Here is a 21446-nt window from a genome sequence, read left to right as displayed (position 1 = left end):
CTGACCTGCAGTCTTTTTCTTGACCTCTCCGCCTCCACCCTGCTCCGACCTATCACCCTCACCTTGACCTCTTTCCACCTATCACATTTCCAACGCCCCTCCTCCAAGTCCCTCCTCCCTACCTTTTATCTTCTCCTGCTGAACACTCTCTGCTCATTCCTGAAGAAGGGCATGTGCCCGAAACGTCGAATCTTCTGTTCCCTAGATGCTGCCTGACCTGCTGTGCTGTTCCAGCAATAAAGTTTCAGCATTAAACGTGTGAAGGTAAAGTCTGTACCAATGTTGAGTCAATGCTGTCTCTAAGGTGACGCTAACAGAATCTTTCAGGATTTATACAGTTTTTTGAGCAAAATAAAATGTAATTCTGCAAATACAAATTCACCCATAAACTTAGATGTATGCACGTGCGGAAGAGACAGAGTGTGCAAGTGTGTGTGTGTGTGTGTGTGGTTTATCCCAAAATCCTCCTTGGATGATGGTCACCTGGTGGTCTGAGGCTGAATGTCCTGGAATGATGAAGTGTTTCCCAACTGGGAGGGAACAGTCCTGTCTGGTGATGTGTGGTGTCCATTCATCCATTGTCGTAGCGTCTGTTCAGGCAACGTTGGCCGAGTCACATGAGTACCTATCGTGTATGTGGAGGAAAGTGTCTCCACATGTAATGGTGATACCCAGTGTCCACACTGGACACCTCCCACCATATGCGCGGCAGGTACTCATGTGACTCGGGCAACGTTGCCTATCCCATATGCTGCAGGCAGGGATGCCGTGAGGCTTGGTACATTGACAGCCGATGAATGGACACCGCGCAATAATCGGTGACAGGACTGTTCTCTCCCAGTCGGAGAACACTTCAGCGTTCCAGGACATTTGGCCTCGGACCTCCGGGTGACCAGCCTCCAAGGTGGATTTCGGGACAAGCAACAACGCAAAGTGGCCGAGTAGAGGCTGATAGCCAAGTTGGATACCCATGGGAAAGGCCCCAACCGGGACTTTGGGTTCATGTCACACTACAGATCACCCCACTGCACAATACTCACACACATTCCTACATACTCGCACACTCATGCAAACTCTCACATGCACCCCCCCCCCGCGCACACGGTCTCACAGGCTTATAGCCCATCACAATCATACACATACTTGACCAAGCTTACACACTCTCATACACACACACTTTCACATGCACCCACACGCACACACACTGTCTCTCCTGCACGCACATACATCTAAGTTTATGGGTGAATTTGTATTTGCAGAATTACAACTTATTTTGCTCAAAAACTGCATAAATCCATGTAAGATTCTGTAAGCCCCACTTTAGAAACAGAATTGACTCAACATTGGTATAGACTTTACCTTCACACACTTCATGCATTGTTTGAGCTGAGGTGACACCTATTATTAGATAAGCTGAAGCCAGTTTGAGAATGTAATTCTGGGGATTTACATATTAAACAACCTAAACCACCTTATCCATTCTAAAAGACAAAAGACTTTATCTGAATTTGTCTAATAACTATAACCTGGTGTTGTGTGATTTTAACTCAGGTTGTTTAATATATCATTACAACTCCATGACACTGTAAACCTTTTGCTATAAATTCTGTGTCATATGGTCATGTTCAACAACCACCTGATGAAGAATCAGTGCCTCGAAAACTACTGATTCCAAATAAACCTGTTGGTCTATAACCTGGTGTTGTGTGACTTTTAACTAATTCCATTTATCAGTGTGGCTTCCAATGAATCTGAATTCTATTTTGGGTTCCCTTCCAATACAGTTCAAACCTTCCCCAAAAACACTAAAACAATTTCCTGTGAGGATGTTACTACTAATATACAGCTAGTTCATCTTGTAATATGTCCCAGCTTGCACAAGTGCAGTCTTAGTGAGTCAGGAATCTGATGGCCATCCCTGTACACCAGCTCTGTCAACTCTCTTATTCACCATGATGAGAGACTGTAAACAATTGTTAAATTACTTTTTTAGAGATCCTGCTTTTCAATTTCCTTCCCAGCATCCTGAAATCTGCTTTCAGGTCTCATCTGCATCCGACCAAGATATTGGCACTGATGTGGACCACAATCTCTGGCTATTCAATCTCCCCTGAAGAACTTTATGTACAATTACAGAAATGTGACACTACAGAGGTGGCATTCGGACTACTGTGGTCACCAGCTCTTCAAATGAGCTTCATGATTTAGTGCCATTCTCCGAACTTTTCTCCTCCATATGCTTGCACATTCAACGTCTACTTAAAAAAAAACATTGCTCTCTTGAATGCTTCAATGGTCTCTGGCTCACCACACTTTCACGCAATGCATTTCAGTTGTGAAATTGTACAAAAATGTTTTATTTCACATTTGGTTCCTTTACAAATCTTTACTCTGTGCCTTTGTTCTCGACTATTTTATGAGCAGGAACAGTTTCTTCTTGTCTGTTCTATTCAGCTGTCTCATGATTTTGAAAGTTTCTATTCAATCTCCTTTCAGCTTTTTTCTCAGGAGATCCTTTATCAATAAGGACAAAATTCCTAACACTAATCTTAGTGGAATTCCACTAACTCCAGCCTGAAAAATATCCTTGGCCGTCAACATTCCATTTAATTTTTCTTCATTCCTGTGCGCTGGTCAAGATCCGTGCACTGCACTGGCTACAGAAGTAGGAAGCGCAAGTCATGCAATAGTCTGACTATCAAGCTGGTTTCCCAGCTGCTGCACAAGTTAAAGAGAATACTGCTGACCATTACTCACTGTTTCTTATCACTCAGATAAATTTGTATCCATGTTTCTGCCATTCTTTTTATTGCATGAGCAATAATTTTCCTCAAAAGTCGGTGAGTGATACCGTATTGTAAAACTTCTGGAAATCTATGTACGCATTAACAGTGTTCCCATCATTAAGCCTGTTACCTCTTCAAAGAATCCAAGCAAATTAGCTAAATAAGACTTAGAAATCCATCCCGATTCTTCCTAATTAACTTATCCTTTTCCCATGATTACGAATTCTATCTTAAATAACTGTTGAGAAGTTTCCACTCATTATAGTTAAACTGACTGCTCTGCAGTCAATACCAGAATTTTTTCTCAACAAAGCTGTGATGTTTGCAATTCTCCAGTGGCACCTGCCCTGAGTCCAGAGAAGACTAAAAGATTATGGCCAGTTTCCTTGCTCTTTCCATTCTCACTTCCTTTAATACCTTTAAATGCAACTCATCCCAGTCCTTGTCAAGTTCAAAGATGGAAATGTGTTGCTGGAAAAGCGCAGCAGGTCAGACAGCATCCAGGGAACAGTAGAATCGACGTTTCGGGCATTAGCCCTTCTTCAAGTTCAAGACTACTTAGTCATCAATTTTGAACCCTTGTAGTGACAAAGCTTCCTCCTTGGCCATCACAGCCTGGATAGGATTTACTTCCTTTGTAAAGTTATGTGTAAAGTATCCATTTAAAACCTCAGACTTGCCACTTGTTTTTGTGCATAAATCCTTATCGTTGGTCCCTAATTAGCCTTATTCTTTCTTTACCACTGTTTTCCTGTTGATATGCCAACTGAAGATTTTGGGTTACCCCTTCATATCATAATTTTTCATAATTCCTGTTTACTTTTCCAGCTAGCCTCTGAAGCTTCAGCATTCCTCTTGGTTCTCAATTGTATTTTCTCCACGGCACTCATCATTAGCTACTTTTGCTTCTTTCCCATCATTCCTATCTCCTTTGTCATACAGAGATCTCTGGATTTTGCTTATTCTACTTTTCCTTTTTGAGGATACACTCCTTGACTATACCCAAACCATCTACTCTTTGAAGGTATCCCCACTGCTCAATTTGTTTTTCCAGCCAACCTTTCACTCAAGTCCAACTGCTCAACTCCATTCTAGCCCCACTCAAGTTGACTCTCTGCCAACGGATTTTTTTGTATTCGGAACCGATGACTATTATGCTCCACCATCAACCTAAACTATCAGTGTCCTGAATGTACCCCCACTGACACCTGATCTACTTGGCTCATCTCATTTCCAAGAACCAGGGCCTTCAGTATATCATTCCTGATGATTTCATGCATACTGCTGCAGAACATTCTCCTACATACAATTTAGGAACTAGAGCCTCTTGCAGCCATTTCCAGTACTGAAGTGCCAGTTTAAACTTGAATAATTCATACCCTCATTATAACAACTCTATACTGTTAGCATTTCTCTAAGTTCTGTGCAGATTTGTTCTTTCACAACTTTTCCATTAGTTAGTGGTTTCCTGACAATACAAAGCAATGTAGCTACACTAGGAGACAGTCAAGAGTGTGGTGCTGGAAAAGCACAGCCAGTCAAGGATCATCTGAGCAGGAAAATTGATGTTTCGGGCGTAAGTCCTTTACCAGGAATGTAGCTACACTGTTTTTATTCCTTACCTCTAACTAACTTAATTCTCTTTTTGAACGCGGAGACTTCCTCTTTCTCCAGCAATGCTCTCCTTCACCAATACTTCCAACTCGCTTCCTTTCTCTACTTTTCTAAGCACCTTACACCCAGGAATATTTCATCCCCAACTCACCCTTCCATGAGCCAGGTCTTTGTTATTGCTAGAACATCATATTTCCACATAACAGTCCAATTTAACTTCCCAATTTATTTACTATGTTGCTGCACTCACATTCTTGCTCAGTAATCACAATTTAAATTTAATTCTTTCTTACATTGGTTTCATCTTCTAATTATTCTCTATGCTAATGCTATTTGTTTCTCCAAGTAGTCTGGTATTTTTTAAAACCATTCTTCTGTTCTCACAGCTTTAGTTTAAATTCCTCTAACAACACTAGCAAAACACTCTGCAAGAACCACAAACTTACTATTACTAATTCACCTAACCTGCACATCTCTGGACACTGCGGAGCAATTCAGCATGCCCAAATCGGCTTAGCCTACATGTCTTTGGACTGTGGCATGAACTGGAGCATCCACATAGACACAGGGAGAATGTGCAAATGTCACACAGACAGTTACCCAAGATTGGAATTGAATCAAATTCTCTGGTGCTGTGAGACAGCAGTGCTAACCACTGAACTGCCATGCTGGCAAAAATCTACAATAAAATCATCAGTGTTCATCATTTTTACTGATTGGAACTCTCAGCATTCTCGGGTCCTGTACGTATAAAGTTAGACACAAATTTTGAAGTTGCTGTCAAGCAGTAAGCTTCTCAACCAAGCATGTATGCCTTATGCATGTAATCAACAGATTCCATGAACTGATATTAATTTCAACTTTTGATCATGTTGTAAAGATAAATCCCTATGTTATATTTTGTTGAATAAGATGCAACTGAACTTTTAGATGACAAATTAAGTCATAATTAATGCTGAACCACCTTCTGACTCCAAAAGACTAATTTTAGATGTTCTACATGTCATTCATTCAATATTTGCAGTTTCATTATTTTTAAAGTGATCTTCAGTTTAATCACATATGTATATGCTGGTTTACTGTCTGTGAGAATTTTTCAACCTGATTGGCATAGATTTCTTATTGATGACATCAGATTCAAAATTAAAATGCAATGAGCAAAATTAACACTTAAGAGCCCATTAAAATTTTTGTGGTTACCTTTCTCTGTGATAACTGCAAAATCGGGGTTTGTAAGGATGTGGCTGTTATTCTTTCAATTTAAGGCAGCATAAAACATTCCAGCAGAAAGTAGTGCAACAGGTGGGAAAAAGTAACTATAGCTGGCATGCTCTATCTTGTCTTTGCTGGTTAATATAGAATCAACTACCTTGAATGCCCTGACAGATCTGCCTCCTCTTCTTCACATCTTTCATCAAGCTCTTTGAGAGCAAGGGTTACATCCTCATCACAGATGGACTCTGGGTAACTCCCAGGAATAAAAGACTCTTCAAACTTCTGGGAATCTTGGTTGGTATCTGAACCAGTATCTTCACCAACAGTGATAATCAGTTCATCCTTCATAACTGCACTGGCATCCTGCAATCAAATGAAGAACTAGAAATATAATGCAAGACACGATGTGTTACCGAGGCTTTCATATTTGCATATATCACTTCAGCATGAAATATCTTAACATTTTAACACTAGCAATTGGACTTTTGCTATGACTTAGAAATCATGTAATTTCACACTTTCACGGAAAAGCAGTAGTAAAATTTGCCATCAAAATGTTGTCTTCATAATTGCCCCATGATTTTAGAAATGTAAATAAGTTCCAGCTGATAGCAACTAACACAAATCACACGTGGCCACTGAATTGGCCTTTTTACAATTTGACCACAAAAGAATTGAAGATTCATTCAACCAGATGTGGGAGCTTGGCAATGTTCATAATCCCCACTAAACAGGTTAAATGGCATGCTGCAATAGAGATGTACTGACTAAAGGAGGGCTGTGTCTCCAACAAAAAAGCGACAAAGATTGAAAGGACAGTCATCTGAAGAAAACCCTTGTGTACCTTCTTGATTCTGTGATATTAGAGAGAACTGATCATCTCTCAATGACAGAGCATGCATCATCCACAAATAAAACAAATGCTTTCTTTAAAGCTCTATAACAATTCAAAAGTTTTACAAACAAGTGCATAGTCTTTTATAAAGTTATTTCTTTAATATTGTTTATTTTATATGTAGCGTACACTTGTAATGTAATGAAGATTCATAAAATGTTCTTGGGGTTTGGATGCCAGCCTTTATTACCCATCCCGAGTTGCTCTCAAGACAGTGATGGTGAGTGGCCTTCTTGAGAGACTGCAGTCCATTTGGTGAAGGTAACTCTATCGTGCTGTTGGGCTATAAAGTGGGTATAGGTGTATGCATGGAATATTATCTTTTCAGTTAAGGCTTATTTTAGAAGGATGAAGGGTCATGTTGAGTTCAAAGCAGCATTTACAGAAAGTTGTGATTCCAACTGAATGACCAGTAAACCAGCTGGGGAGTTACTTTATTAGGTCTGAGTTGATTTGAGTTTTACAACCATGAGAGAGAGGAGCCAAAAGCAGGCTAATGCAGGGAGAAAGAGGCCCATAGCAGCAAAGATGCTACTATCAATTGTCTACACTCATTTGCTGCTTTGATGAAAGGTTCTGAGATACTTGGAAGCCAAGCTCCAGAAGCAGAAAGCTCTGGAGATATCAGAAAGAAAGACATTGTGTAAGGTTGTTGAGTTCAGGGAATTTATGTTAAGTACTAGTGAGCGAATTAGCAGTTTCTTTTAAGCATTTTGGGAAGAGACATAAACTGAAGAAAACAGCATCTAGTGCATGTGCAGCAATCTGCTGAAAGAAAACTAATTAAAAGTCTTGCAAGTTAAGCAAGAGCTTTAGTGTTGGCTCTCTCACCTGACTCTTTATTGAGATTTAAATGTCGGTAAGAGACTTTGTGGTAAAAGGGTTAAATCTTCAAAGTTTGGGAGAAGATTTGTAGCTCGGATGCTTGTTGTTGTGGTTCTGTTCGCCGAGCTGGGAATTTGTGTTGCAGACCTTTCGTCCCCTGTCTAGGTGACATCCTCAGTGCTTGGGAGCCTCCTGTGAAGCGCTTCTGTGATGTTTCCTCCGGCATTTATAGTGATTTGTATCTGCCGCTTCCGGTTGTCAGTTCCAGCCGTCCGCTGCAGTGGCCGGTATATTGGGTTCAGGTCGATGTGCTTGTTGACTGAATCAGTGGATGAGTGCCATGCCTCGAGGAATTCCCTGGGTGTTCTCTGTTTGGCTTGTCCTATAATAGTAGTGTTGTCCCAGTCGAACTCATGTTGCTTGTCAACTGAGTGTGTGGCTACTAAGGATAGCTGGACATGTCGTTTCGTGGCTAGTTGGTGTTCATGGATGCGGATCGTTAGCTGTCTTCCTGTTTGTCCTATGTTGTGTTTTGTGCAGTCCTTGCATGGGACTTTGTTCACTACATTGGTTTTGCTCATGCTGGGTATCGGGTCCTTCGTCCTGGTGAGTTGTTGTCTGAGAGTGGCTGTTGGTTTGTGTGCTGTTATGAGTCCTAGTGATCGCAGTAGTCTGGCTGTCAGTTCAGAAATGTTTTTAATGTATGGTAGTGTGGCTCGTCCTTTGGGTTGTGGCATGTCCTCGTTCCGTTGTCTTTGCCTTAGGCATCTGTTGATGAAATTGCGGGGGTATCCATTTTTGGTGAATACATCGTATAGTGTTCTTCTTCCTCTTTTTGCAGTTCTGGTGTACTGCAATGTGTTGTGGCCCTTTTGAACAGTGTTTTGATGCAACTTTTTTTGCATCAAGACACTGTTCAAAAGGGCCACAACAAGAGGAAGAAGAACACTATACAATGTATTCGCCAAAAATGGATACCCCCGCAATTTCATCAACAGATGCCAAAGGCAAAGACAACAGAACGAGGACATGCCACAACCCAAAGGACGAGCCACACTACCATACATCAAAAACATTTCTGAACTGACAGCCAGACTACTGCGATCACTAGGACTCATAACAGCACACAAACCAACAGCCACTCTCAGACAACAACTCACCAGGACGAAGGACCCGATACCCAGCATGAGCAAAACCAATGTAGTGTACAAAATCCCACGCAAGGACTGCACAAAACACAACACAGGACAAACAGGAAGACAGCTAACGATCCGCACCCATGAACACCAACTAACCACGAAACGACATGACTAGCTATCTTTAGTAGCCACACACTCAGATGACAAGCAACATGAGTTCGACTGGGACAACACTACTATTATAGGACAAGCCAAACAGAGAACAGCCAGGGAATTCCTAGAGGCATGGCACTCATCCACTGATTCAGTCAACAAGCACATCGACCTGGACCCAATATAACGGCCACTGCAGCGGACAGCTGGAACTGACAACCGGAAGCGGCAGATACAAATCACTATAAATGCTGGAGGAAACATCACAGAAGTGCTTCACAGGAGGCTCCCAAGCACTGAGGATGTCACCTAGACAGGGGACGAAACGTCTGCAACACAAATTCCCAGCTCGGCGAACAGACCCACAACAGGGTTAAATCATTCTTGCTGGTGTATATAATGAAAACATCAGTTATAGAATTTACAAAATTGTGTAAAATAGTTGATAAAGCTCAACAGTCAATAAGGTTTTGATTAATCATAAGGGTAAAGACAGTAATCAGAAATACAGTTGGCATTTTTCTGTGTGATTTTCTTTATAATTTCTCCCTACTCAAGCTTGTACATGGTTTACTCCAGCTACTTCTTTGTGGGCTCCTGAAATCCAGAAACCAAACTGACCTATTGGGGATTTACTGCAGCCTCACTGAGTAACTGACTATTGCTGCTGGAAACCAAATATAAAATTAAGATTGAATTAGAATTCTACCTTTCGTGGGTTAGGAAGAGAGGGGTAGATTGGATGTTCTGGATTTGTTACCATCATAAAGTGCATTAATGAAATGAAAATAGGCAGGAGGCCAAAGGTTCACCTGCTACACACAAGATGCATCATAATACCAAACTCAAAAGAGGTCTGTTTATTTCTTATCGGTAAAGATTTGTGGAGGAAAGTGAAGCTAAGAATAACAAGAGTGCAAGGCAGATCAAGTAACACTTGCAAAGGCACTTTCTCACTGATGTTCAGTTTGGTTTTCACTATAGTGACTCAGCTCTTGACCTGATCACAGCCTTGGTCCAAGCAAGGACAAAATTATCTGAACGCCAGAAGTGAAGTAAGAATGAAGTGAAAGTAACATCAAGGAGTCCAAGCAAAATCGGAAGCAATGAGAATCAGAGGAAAAATTTTTGTTGAGTTGGAGTTATACCTAGCATAAAGGAATATTGTCAATCAGCCCAATCCCAGGACACCTCTGCAGCAATTCCTCAGTCCAACCATCTTAAGCTGCTCCACCAACTGCCTCCCCTCTGTCATAAGGTCAGACGTTCACTGATGAGAACACAATGTTCAGCACCATTCACAACTTCTCAGATATTGAAGCAGTCCATCTTCAAATGCAGCAAGACCTGGACAATATACAGGCTTGGGCTAATTAGTAATGAGTAACATTTGCACCACACAAATGTTACATAATGACTAACAGTAGCTCTTGACCTTCAATAGCATAAACATCCTGGGTTTATCATTCACCAGAAAGTGAATTGGACTAGTCATATACATACTGTGGCTAAAGGAGCAGTTGAGGGGATAGGAATCTTGCAGCAAGTAACACAATGCTAACTCCCCAAAGACAAGGCACAAATCAGGAGTGTGATGAAATACTCCCCAGTTGACTGGACTAGTTCAGCTCCAACAACACTCAAGAAGCTTGACGCCACAACAAAGCAATCCGCTTGATTGGTATTCAATCCACCATCTTTAACATTCACTTCAAATACCACTCATGCAGATGGTAGTACTGTGTACCATCTACAAGATGCACTGTAGCAACTCAGCAAGGCTCCTTAGAAGCGTCTTCCAAACACACAAACTTAACCACCTGGGTATTTCATGGAAGCAGATGCATGGCAATGCCACAATGTGCAAGTTCTTCTCCAAGTCACATGCCATGAAGGCTTGAAATATAATGCTGTTCCCTTTATTGTTGCTGGGTCAAACCTAGGAGTTTCCAAACTGTGCTCTGGGTATTCCTCCACTTTAAGGACTGCAGCAGTTGAAAAAGCCATCTCACCACAACTCACCACCACTTTCTCCAAGAAAGTGAGACTGGCAATAAAGGCTAGGCTAGCCAGTGAACTAATAAAAAGTTTGAGTCAAGATTAGAGTGGTGTTGGAAAAGCACAGCAGGTCAGGCAGCAGCTGACGAGCAGGAAAATCGACGTTTGGGGCAAAAGCCCTTCATCAGGAATGAGGCTGGGAACCTCGGGGGTGGAGAGATAAACGGGAGGGGGGTGGGGCTGGGGAGAAGGTAGCTGAGATTGCAATAGGTGGATGGAGGTGGAGGGAAAGGTGATAGGTCAGAGAGGAGGGTGGAGCGGATATGTGGGAAGGAAGATTGACAGGTGAACAGGTCATGAGGAAGGTGCTGAGCTGGCAAGTTAGAACTGGGATAAGGGGAAATGAGGACTGGTGAAGTCCACATTGATGCCCTGGGGTTGAAGTGTTCCAAGGAGGAAGATGAGGCGTTCTTCCTCCAGGCATCAGGGTGATAAGGGAGTGACGATGGAGGAGGCCCATGGCCTGCAGAGTGGGAGGGGGAGTTGAAATGTTCAGCCACAGGGCAGTGGGGTTGATTGGAGTGGGTATCCTGGAGATGTTCTCTGAAGCGCTCTGCGAGAAGGCATCCAGTATCCCCAATGTAGAGGAGACGGCATTGGGAGCAACGGGTATAATAAATGACATGTGGAAATGCAGGTGAAACTTTCATGGACGTGGAAGGTTCCTTTGGGCCCTTGGACAGAGATGAGGGGGGGGAAGTTGTGGACGCAGGTTTTGCAATTCCTGCGGTGGCAGAGGAAGGTGCCAGGAGGGGACAGTTGGTTGCTAGGGGGCATGGACCTGACTAGGTAGTTGCAGAGGGAACTGTCTTTGTGGAAAGTGGATAGGGGTGAGGAGGGAAATATATCCCTGTGGGAGCCTTTTGTAGGTGGTGGAAATGTTGGCGGATGACACGATTTATGTGGAGGTTGGTGGGGTGGAAGGTGAGGACCGGTGTGTGGGGGGGGGGGTCTGTTCTTGTTGCGGTTGGAGGGGTGGGGTTTGAGGGCGGAGGGGCGGAACATGAATAAGATGCATTGGAGGGTATCTTCAACCACGTGGGAGAGGAAATTGCAGTCTTTAAAGAAGGAGGTCATCTGGTGTGTTCTGTGGTGGAACTGGTTCTCCTGGGAGCAGATGCGGCAGAGGCAGAGGGGTTAAGAATATGGGATAGCAGTTCTGCAGGAGATAGGGTGGAAGGAGTGGGAGTCAGGAGTTTGTAGAAAATGTCAGTGTTGGGTCGGTCATCGTTGACTGAGATGCAGAGGTCCAGGAAGGGGAGGGAGGTGTCAGCGATGGCCCAGGTGAATTTGAGGTTGGGGTGGAATGTGTTGGTGAAGTTGATGAACTGTTCGACCTCCTTGTGGGAGCACACTGGCGCTGATGCAGTCATCAATATAGAGGAGGGAAAGGTGGGGAGTGGTGCCAGTGTAACTCCGGAAGATGGACTGTTCTATGTAGCCGACAAAGTGACAGGCATAGCTGGGACCCATGCGGGTGCCCATGGCTACCCCTTTCATCTGGAGGAAGTGGGACGATTCGAAGGATAAATTGTTGAGGGTGAGGACCAGTTCAGCAAAACGAATAAGAGTGTCAGTGGAAGGATACTGGTGGGACGTCAGGAGAGGAAGAAACGGAGGGCTAGAGTGGTTTTGGAAAAGCACAGGTCAGGCAGCATTCGAGGAGCAGGAAAGTCAATGTTTCGGGCAAAAGCCCTTCATCAGGGATGAGGCTGGGAGCCTCAGGGGGTGGAGAGGTAAATAAAAAGTCTGGCTGTGTTTTATCCTAAATCACTAGTCTGTTCAAGATCTGAAACAGAAAGAGACTATTCTCTTGCCCCAAACACTCAAATGTAGACTTGTTGTGGTATCAGCTCTGCTCCAAATCTCAATGCTACTCATCACTTCAGTTAAGCGATAAAACATGTATTTTGTTATCCAGCGGATAAAAGTCCATTGATTTAAGTCAATAGAAGCAAAACAGAGAAATATTTAAACATCTCCATTACCTTCTCTCATTTTGAAAATATACCTTCCTTCATAAAAACAGAAAGGTAATCAGTAATTTTAAGTCCAATTCCAAATGCTTAAATAACAGCAATAATTTTGTAACAATTTCAAGTACAGAATTTTTCTACCAAATATAAGCAATTTCAAGTTGTTTGACACAGTTATCAAATTTGTATTAGTATAATAAGTAGCATATAATTTAAATGTAGTAAAAAAGGAATGTTATAATACTTACAAATCAGGTTTAGCCCCCAAAGCTGACACAGGTCTAGACATTATCAGATGATATGCTAACACAGCAAGCCTGAGGTTATCACCCACAATCTCAACCCATAATCATAATGCAATATGCAAAGCCAAGAAAAGATCAACATTGTCAAGCTCATAATTAGATTTCCCAAAATTAGTTGCTTAGAAAAAGCACAAGCACCCTTAAAGACCACACGATTGTAAAGAATGAAAGGTTCTTCATCAAAACTGTATCTCTGCAAAGGTCTATTAGGCAAAAGGAAGACTTTTAACCTGTGCAAACAATTTATACATCTAAAGACAACCTTTTGGAGATCTTACAACAGACACATCTTGTTTAAATACCATCACAGGTTAAAATGATTAAACTTTCATTCTGTTCAGTGAATTTGCAATGTTCGATCAGCTTCCAGTGCAGAAATGGAAAAGAAATAAATAGCATTAGAAAGATCCCAAATCAGCCATGCACCAACCCATATTTCGACCCACATTGTTTCCCACCTCAGGCAGCTGGTTGTTAGTGCTATCTGGAAGCAGTGTCTCTAAATTTGGGGTCTCAGCTCTGGGTAGTTGTGCTTCTTCGGACAGTTCATTGGTCGTTGTTTCTCTTGACTGTTGCAAGGACTCCACATGGTTTGAAGCAGCATCATCTATCATCGAATCACTATTTAGCTAAGAGAAGGATACAGAAAATTATATGCAGGAGTAAATCCACAAGATTCTTATGATTAGACTGTAACAAGGGAAAAAAACTCAATATTAACATAATTATGTGAAAATATAAAAATCTAGAAAATAACATGATAAACCAGATAAAAATTTGATGCTCAGTGTCTGAGCAGTGTATCACAACCTGGGCCTATGATCTAGGCACTTGGGGAAACAGTTGGTTTCCTCTAAAAATTACATACTATTGCATGCACATATAAATGTGCTAAATGCGAGGAGTTTAAAAGTTCTTATGTCTGAAATCTTTGTTCTACCTGTTTTGATGCAAAACTCTCACACTGCCTGCATGCAATATGAAAATAGACAGCCAACTATCACAATTAAAAAGTCAGCGAGGCAGTGAGAAACAGCACAGTATAAATTATTCAGAAGCAGCCAGAGATTTTCATAAGTTGAATTAAATATCAGAAATTAAGTCTGTGCTCTCTTATTTGATATTCAATAAAATCAAAATGTGATTTTGCTGCATCATACCAGGTGATAGCTCAACAGGCAATGTGTCAAACTGAAGTTTTTATAAGTAGATCCAGAGGGTAAATAGCATGAATCTGAAGGAGTTCAGGTGAATTACAGAATGCTGTGTGAGGGTGTCAAGGAGGAAGGTTAAATAATATAAAGTGACTTAGCACAAGGGAATGTGCTGATTGTTGTGTAGCTGGTGAATGTATTTTCTTAGATAACCTTTAATAATATTCAATTTATTTCTGCAAACTTTAGTTAGTCTAATAAACAGAGGAATGGCAGGGCACCTGATCCCTGAGAGATGCACATCTTCCATTACAGAACTGCCAGAAACTTCTGGACACCTGCATGGGTTTTGAAGATTCAGCAGCAGCATTTGGAAGGTTGATAGCTACATAGATTTTAGAGGGGGTCATGAGACAGATTCAGGGGTCCTGGCAGACAGGGAATGGGTGACTCCCAAAAAATGTCAAGTTGGGCCACGTTGTTAGCACAGGAGACACTTGAATAAACTTTGCTCTGCACTCAATATTTAATTCAGAATTTAGGGAAAGACAACAGTTTCTCTGGGGAATATAACCAGGCTATGGAGAAGATATGGAAATATAACTTGCCAAAAAGTGGACTAGTAACAGCTACTTAATGTTGTGTAATACCACTGCAGAAGGAAAACAGGGGTGGTGGCACAGGATTCAGAACAAATTATGTTCCCATAAAGAAAAAGAATGAAAACCAAGTTTAAACTCCCCGAATGTTGAAAAGCATACACACTGTTGGATTGTGAAAAAAGCTAATGTGAAATGCAACAAGGTACAGTGATATTACAAACTAAATGATGAAAATAAAAACAGGCCAAGACAAAATACTGGCAAGGAAAATCAAGCAAACTCAAATTAGATTATAAACCCAACGATATTTTAAAAATAAAGCAAGAGGATAACTAAGCAAAGGCATTTAAAGGTGAATAGATAACTTATTTGTTTAGACAAACGAGAGACCCAGCAACTATGGCAAGGACTGAATGACATCACAGGTTCTCAAAAGAGACAGTGCAAGATAGCAGACAATGACATATCCCTCCCAAATTGTCTCAACGCCTTCCACGCTCGCTTTGAGCAGAATTTCGGTGGAGAGGCAACACCTATTCCAACAAGTCCTGACTAACCTATCCCAACAGTCACTGCATCAGAGGTCAAATCAGTTTTCCTTCGTGTGAATCCAAGGAAAGCAATGGGAGCAGACGGAGTACCAGGCCGTGCACTCAGAGCATACGCAGATCAATCGGCAGAGGTCTTCTCGGACATCTTCAACCTCTCCCTGCAGCAGGCCACTTGAAATAGGCAGGGACAGAGGGCCAACATCATCCCTGTGCCGAAGAAGGCTCATGCAGCCGGTCTCAATGACTATTGCCCAGTGGCCCTAACCTCGGTGGTCATGAAGTGCTTCAAAAAGCTAGTCAGGGCATTAATCAACTCCAGCCTCCCACTACTTTCGACCCACTCCAATTTGCCTATCGGACCAACAGATCCATGTCAGATGCCATATCACTTGCCCTTCACTTCTCCCTCGGACATCTTGACACCAAGAACAACTACGTAAGAATCCTACTCATTGACTACAGTGCAGCCTTCAACACTATTATCCCCTCGAGCCTGATTACTAAACTTAGTGATCTCAGACTAAGCTCCACTCTCTGCAACTGGTTCCTCAGTTTCCTGACCCACAGGCTACAATCAGTGAAGATTGGGGACAATATCTCATTCTCACTAACACTCAACACTGGAGCCCCCTCCCCCAGAGGTGCGTACTCAGCCCCCTAACTGTACTCACTGTATACCCATGACTGCGTCACCAAATACCAGACTAATGACATTTACAAGTTTGCTGATGACTCCCAATATAGTCAGTCGAATCTCAGATGGCGACGAAACAGACTACAGATGGAAGATGGAAGACCTGGAAAAATGGTGCACTGAGAACAACCTAGCTCTCAATGCTGGCAAAACCAAGGGATTCATGCCCCCCCCATACATCATCAGCACAGATGTGGAATGAGTGGAGTGTGTCAAACTCCTGGGAGTGGTCATCCACAACAAACTTTCTTGGAGTCTTCATGTGAACACACTGGTTTCAAAGGCCCAACAAAGTCTCTTCTGAGGAAATTTGGCATGACGGTGAATACCCTTGCCAACTGTTATAGGTGTACCATCCAGAGCAGCTGGATGTATCACTACTGGTATGGCAACTGTACCATTCAAGATGGGAGATGGTTACAGAGAGTGGTGAACTCGGCCCGGACAATCACAAAGGCCAACCTCCATCTATAGAATCCATCTACCAGGCCCACTGTCAAGGAAACGCTGCCAGCATTTTCAAAGATCCATCCCTGTTGAAACTTTATTGCTGGAACAGCACAGCAGGTCAGGCAGCATCCAGGGAACAGGAGATTCGACGTTTCGGGCACAGGCCCTTCTTCAGGAAATCCTGAAGAAGGGCCTGTGCCCGAAACGTCGAATCTCCTGTTCCCTGGATGCTGCCTGACCTGCTGTGCTGTTCCAGCAATAAAGTTTCAACTTTGATCTCCAGCATCTGCAGACCTCACTTTCTCCTCAAAGATCCATCCCACCCTGGCAATGTTTTTCTACAACTTCTACCATTGGGGAGAAGGTACAGAAGCCTGAACACGCACCAGCTGGTTTCGAAACAGTTTCTATCCTACTGTTGTTAGAATACTGAATGGACTTCCAAACCCTTAACATTCGCTTGTACACGTGTTTTTGTTTTTGCTGCTGTTTATCTATTATTTACTTATCTGTGCTACTTAATCATGTGATCTACCTGTACTGCTCGCAAGACAAAGCTTTTCACTGGTGTCTTGATACACGTGACAATAAATTCAATTCACTTCAAGAAAATCGCATGTTTATCAATAATTCTTTATGCATGTTTTCATAATAGAGGGGATTGAGGTACAGTAGATATGTAAGGAGAGTAAACATGAAATATTGCATGAGATTAATAGTGAGGTAAGAAATATTAATGTGTTTAATCTCTTGAAAGAAGAGAAATCAGACCCAGATGAAGCATACCTCAGGGAATAAAGTAATGTGAAGAAATAGCAGAAGCCTTGATCATCAGTTCTAGTCAGAGTACTAGAGGCAGTTTGTAATTGCGCTAAATATCTGTTACCAAGAATAAAGAATTTTAGCTATGAGGAATAATTAGAATATGGTTGTCTCCTGCAGGGAGATTTTATTCAAGTGTATAAAATTATGAGAGATCTAGATAGGGTCGACGAGAAAGGCACAAATCCATTATCAAAAAGCTGAATGGCCAAGGAGCATGGATTTAAAATAATTCGGAAGTTGAAGATAATTCTTTCACTCAGAGTTTTGGAGCTCCGAATTCACTGTATGAGAAAGGTAGAAGAGGCAGGAGCCTGCACTGCATTAAAAAAAAACTTGTATATTCAATTGAGGTGTTGAAGGCTACAGACTAGTGGGAATTAGGTTGGAAGGCTCTTTTTGAACTGGCAGTCAAAATAGGCCAAATGGCCTCCTTCCCTGCTGTAAATCTTTTTATGTTAGATACATTTTGCGGAAATCTAGTTGATCAGCTTGTTTGTTGAGACACTGGTTTCTTTCGAATGAGCTCTCAACATCACTCAAGCCTTTTGGACACTGTGCCAAGGAGATTTAACTGCTGCCTGAATAGGGGAACGAATACAAATAAAAACTCTATATAAATAAATTAGTTTCCTTAATTTTAAGAGTAGCTAGTTTTGGTAATCCTGAGCGAAGATCATGAAGAAACACTTTGCGTCTTCTTGTTCAAGCAATATTTCTTTATCATCTTTTGATACTTCGACTGCAAAATTGATCTCTGTGCAGATTTATGTATAAATATCATGCAAATTTGAAGTGATCACACATCTGAAATAATGTGAGGAAATGCTTTTTAATGCAATGCACGGTTGCAAATTAGGACGATGTGGAAGCAAATTAGTTAATAAAATTCAAGGGAGAACTTGAGAGAAAGGGGAAAAAGAGGGAGAGAGATGGGATAGATTAACTATTTGGCAGTACAAAATGACTAGCACAAACACCAGGGGCCAAATGCCTCCCTTTGTGATGCCCCAATTTATAATTCCGTAAAATCCATTTAGTATTAACATTCAGAAAATCCAAAGCATTGCAAAACTGTTACATTGACTTCTACATCCCATTATCAAATTCTCCAAATTATCCCCAATCTAAAGAACCACGTCAGACTCAAAACGTTAACTTTATTTTCCTCCACAGAGGCTGCTGGACCTGCTGAGATTCTGCAGTATTCTCTGTTTGTTATTGCTTTTATTCCCTAAATTATATGCTGAGTGTAATCTTGTAACTTCAGAACTTTGGTGCTGGTCAAGTACACAGCTAATCAGTACACTGCTTTTTTTCAGTGTGTAATAATGGTGTAATTCTAATATTGTATCAAGAATGTTACCAGCACAGATGTAACTTCTAATACTTTGATAATTAGAGAATTAAAGTACCTTGGTCCCTGACAGAACAGTAATCAAAGCTCAAGAGAAGAAAATACATTAATTGTTCTCATAGGAAAGCTGTTAGGTGTAGACTGATTCTTATAGCTTCGAAGATCACATTACCTTCTTGTGAGATCAGAAACCCAGCTCTGATCTCAAGTGTCAATACAAAACTCTGAATTTAACATATTCTTTTATGACATGGTTATTAAACTTAGATAAAGACAATCAAATTGAACAGAGTGAAAATCTAAAGCGCTCAACATTAATCTGTATATTGCAATTTGGATTGCTGAAATCATATGAACAGGAGAGAAAGGATAAAGAAACGGTGTTAGTTCTAGTACAATGATTGTTCTGAACAACTGAAGAATGCAAATTACTCCACAGGTTTCCAGAAAAATTTGACTGATCTGTATCCAAGGAAAAAGTAATTTGTGTTAACAATATTTTAGGTATGAACCTGTCTTTTGCTTTTTATCCTTATTAATCATTTCCTTTGCAATCCATCCTATGATGATGATTTCTGCACAAGATTTAAATTAATCCTAGAAGAAAATATGTTAACTCCAGGGTGATTGGTCAGTAGTTGTTGGGTAGGAATTTAACATGAGTTTATTTCTCTTAATTTAGTAAATAGTCTAATAACATGACAGCAGAGTATCTCAGTGGTGGAATACACATCCTGTACCATGAGGGAACTTCATGTTTCTTCTTGTGCCCTGAGCAACCATGTGTATAGGAAGTATCATCAGCTGGAAAAGTTCAATCTCCAGGTTTTCAGTTTTTTTCAGTGCGTCTGTGAGATTGAGCGCTACTACGTTTCCCACTTTCAGTGGTGGGAAAGCTTTGAACAACAATACATCAGGACAAAATCAATAATTGGAACTACGATGGCCGAGACATGGATTGCACAGGGGCAGGAGTGGTTGCTGGATGTTCTAGGCTTTAGATCGTTTAAAAAATCTGGGAGAGGGGTAAAAGAGGAATGGGAGTAGCATTGTTAATTAGGGAGTGCATCAAGCTGCAGAAAAGAAGATTGTTGAGGAGGGTTTGTCTACTGAGTTAGAATGGGTGCAAGTCAGTAACAGGAAAGGAGCAGTCACTTTGCTGGGTGTTTTCTATAGAACTCCCAATAACAGCAGACAGATGGAAGAACAGATTGGACAGCAGACAGATGTAAGAGTTGTTGTTATGGGTGACTTCAACTTCCCCAATATTGATTGGAATTGCCTTAGTGCAGATGGTCCGGATGGAGCCAATTTTTGTCAGGTGGGTCTAAGAGGGATTCCTGACTCAATATGTAGATAGGCTGACTTGGACGGGGTGCCATATTGGATTTGGTGCTAGGCAACAAGCCAGGCCAGGTGTCAGATCTCTTGGTGGGAGAGCATTTCGGTGACAGTGGCCACAACTGCATCACTTTTACCATAGTCAGGGAGAGGGATAGGTGCAGACGGTATGGGAAGGTATTTAATTGGGGGAGGGAAAATTACACTGCTATTAAACAGAAGTTGTGGAGTATAATTTGGGAGCAATTGTTCTACGGGAAAGGCATAACAGAAATGTGGAAGCTGTTTAAGGAGCACTTGTTGTGAGTGTTGGATAACTTTGTCCCACTGAGACAGGCAAGGAATGGTAAGGTGAAGGAATCTTGGATGACAAGAGCAGAGAAGCTGCTCATCAAAAGGAAGAAGGAAGAGTACTTAAGGTTGAGGAAGCAGGTATTTGGCACAACTTCAGAGGATTATAAGGCAGATGGGAAAGAACTCAAAAATGGACTGAGGAGAGCTAGGAGAGGGCACGTAAAAGCCTCGGCGGGAAGGATTAGGGAAAGCCCAAAGGCATTCTACATGTACGTGAGGAATAAGAGAATGATCAGAGAGAGTGTAGGGCTGATCAGAGATAGTGGAGGGAACTTGTGCCTGGAGTCTGAACAGGAAAGAGAGATCCTAAAAGAGTTTTTTGCTTCAGTATTCATTAGAGAGGGGGACCTTGTTGAAAGTGAGAACAGGTTAATAGGCTTGAACAGATTGATATTAAGGACGTGGGAAGCATCAAGATGGATAGGTCTCCAGATATATCCAAGGTTACTATGGGAAGCGAGGAATGAGATTGTTGCACCTCTGGCGATAATCTTTGCATCCTCATTCTCCACGGGAGTAGTACCGGATGTTTGGAGGGAGGCGAATGTTGTTCCTCTGTTCAAGAAAGGGAACAGGGAGATGCTTAAGAATTACAGACCAGTCAATCTTAGGTCTGTGGTAAGCAAGGTACTGGAAAGGATTCTGAAAGGTAGGATTTATGACTATTTGGAAAAACGCAGTTTGATTAAAGATAGTCAGCATGGCTTTGTGAGGGGCAGGTCATGCCTCACAAGCCTTAGTCGAGCAGTGGTTGGGGTGTATATGGATTTCAGTAAGGCATTTGATAAGGTTCCCCACAGTCGGCTCGTTCAGGAAGTTAGGAGGTAGGGGATACAGGGAAATCTGTCTGTCTGAATACAGAACTGGCTGGGCAAAAGACAACAGCAAGTGGTAGTGGATGGAAAGTATTCCGTCTGGAGGTCGATGACCAGTGGTGTCCAGCAGGGATCTGTTCTTGGGCTTCTGCTCTTTGTAGTTTTCATAAATGACTTGGATGAAGTGGAAGAGTGAGTTAGTTACACTCACTCACTTGTTTTGAATATACAAAGATCAGTGGTGCTGTAGATAGTGTCAAGGGCTGTTGCAGGTTACAACACAATATTGACAGGATGTAGAGCAGGGCTGAGAATGGAGTTCAAACTGGATAAATGAAAA

At 41.8% G+C, this 21446-nt stretch overlaps 1 protein-coding gene across 14 annotated transcripts in view; it reads right to left on the bottom strand.

Annotated features, from left to right (window-relative positions):
• Positions 1–21446, bottom strand: part of fryl (furry homolog, like) — a 474538-nt gene that overhangs the window by 58547 nt on the left and 394545 nt on the right. For all 14 annotated transcript variants that reach the window (XM_043691269.1, XM_043691279.1, XM_043691242.1 and 11 more), the window contains 2 exons: positions 13425–13595; positions 5770–5978 (listed from right to left, as the gene is read on the bottom strand). In XM_043691269.1, coding sequence (XP_043547204.1) covers positions 5770–5978; positions 13425–13595 — 380 coding nt within the window. The remainder of the gene's footprint in view (positions 1–5769; positions 5979–13424; positions 13596–21446) is intronic.

Source organism: Chiloscyllium plagiosum, chromosome 1, assembly GCF_004010195.1.
Source record: "Chiloscyllium plagiosum isolate BGI_BamShark_2017 chromosome 1, ASM401019v2, whole genome shotgun sequence".
Classification (NCBI taxonomy): Eukaryota; Metazoa; Chordata; class Chondrichthyes; order Orectolobiformes; family Hemiscylliidae; genus Chiloscyllium; species Chiloscyllium plagiosum.
This window is presented reverse-complemented; position numbering and strand designations above follow the sequence as displayed.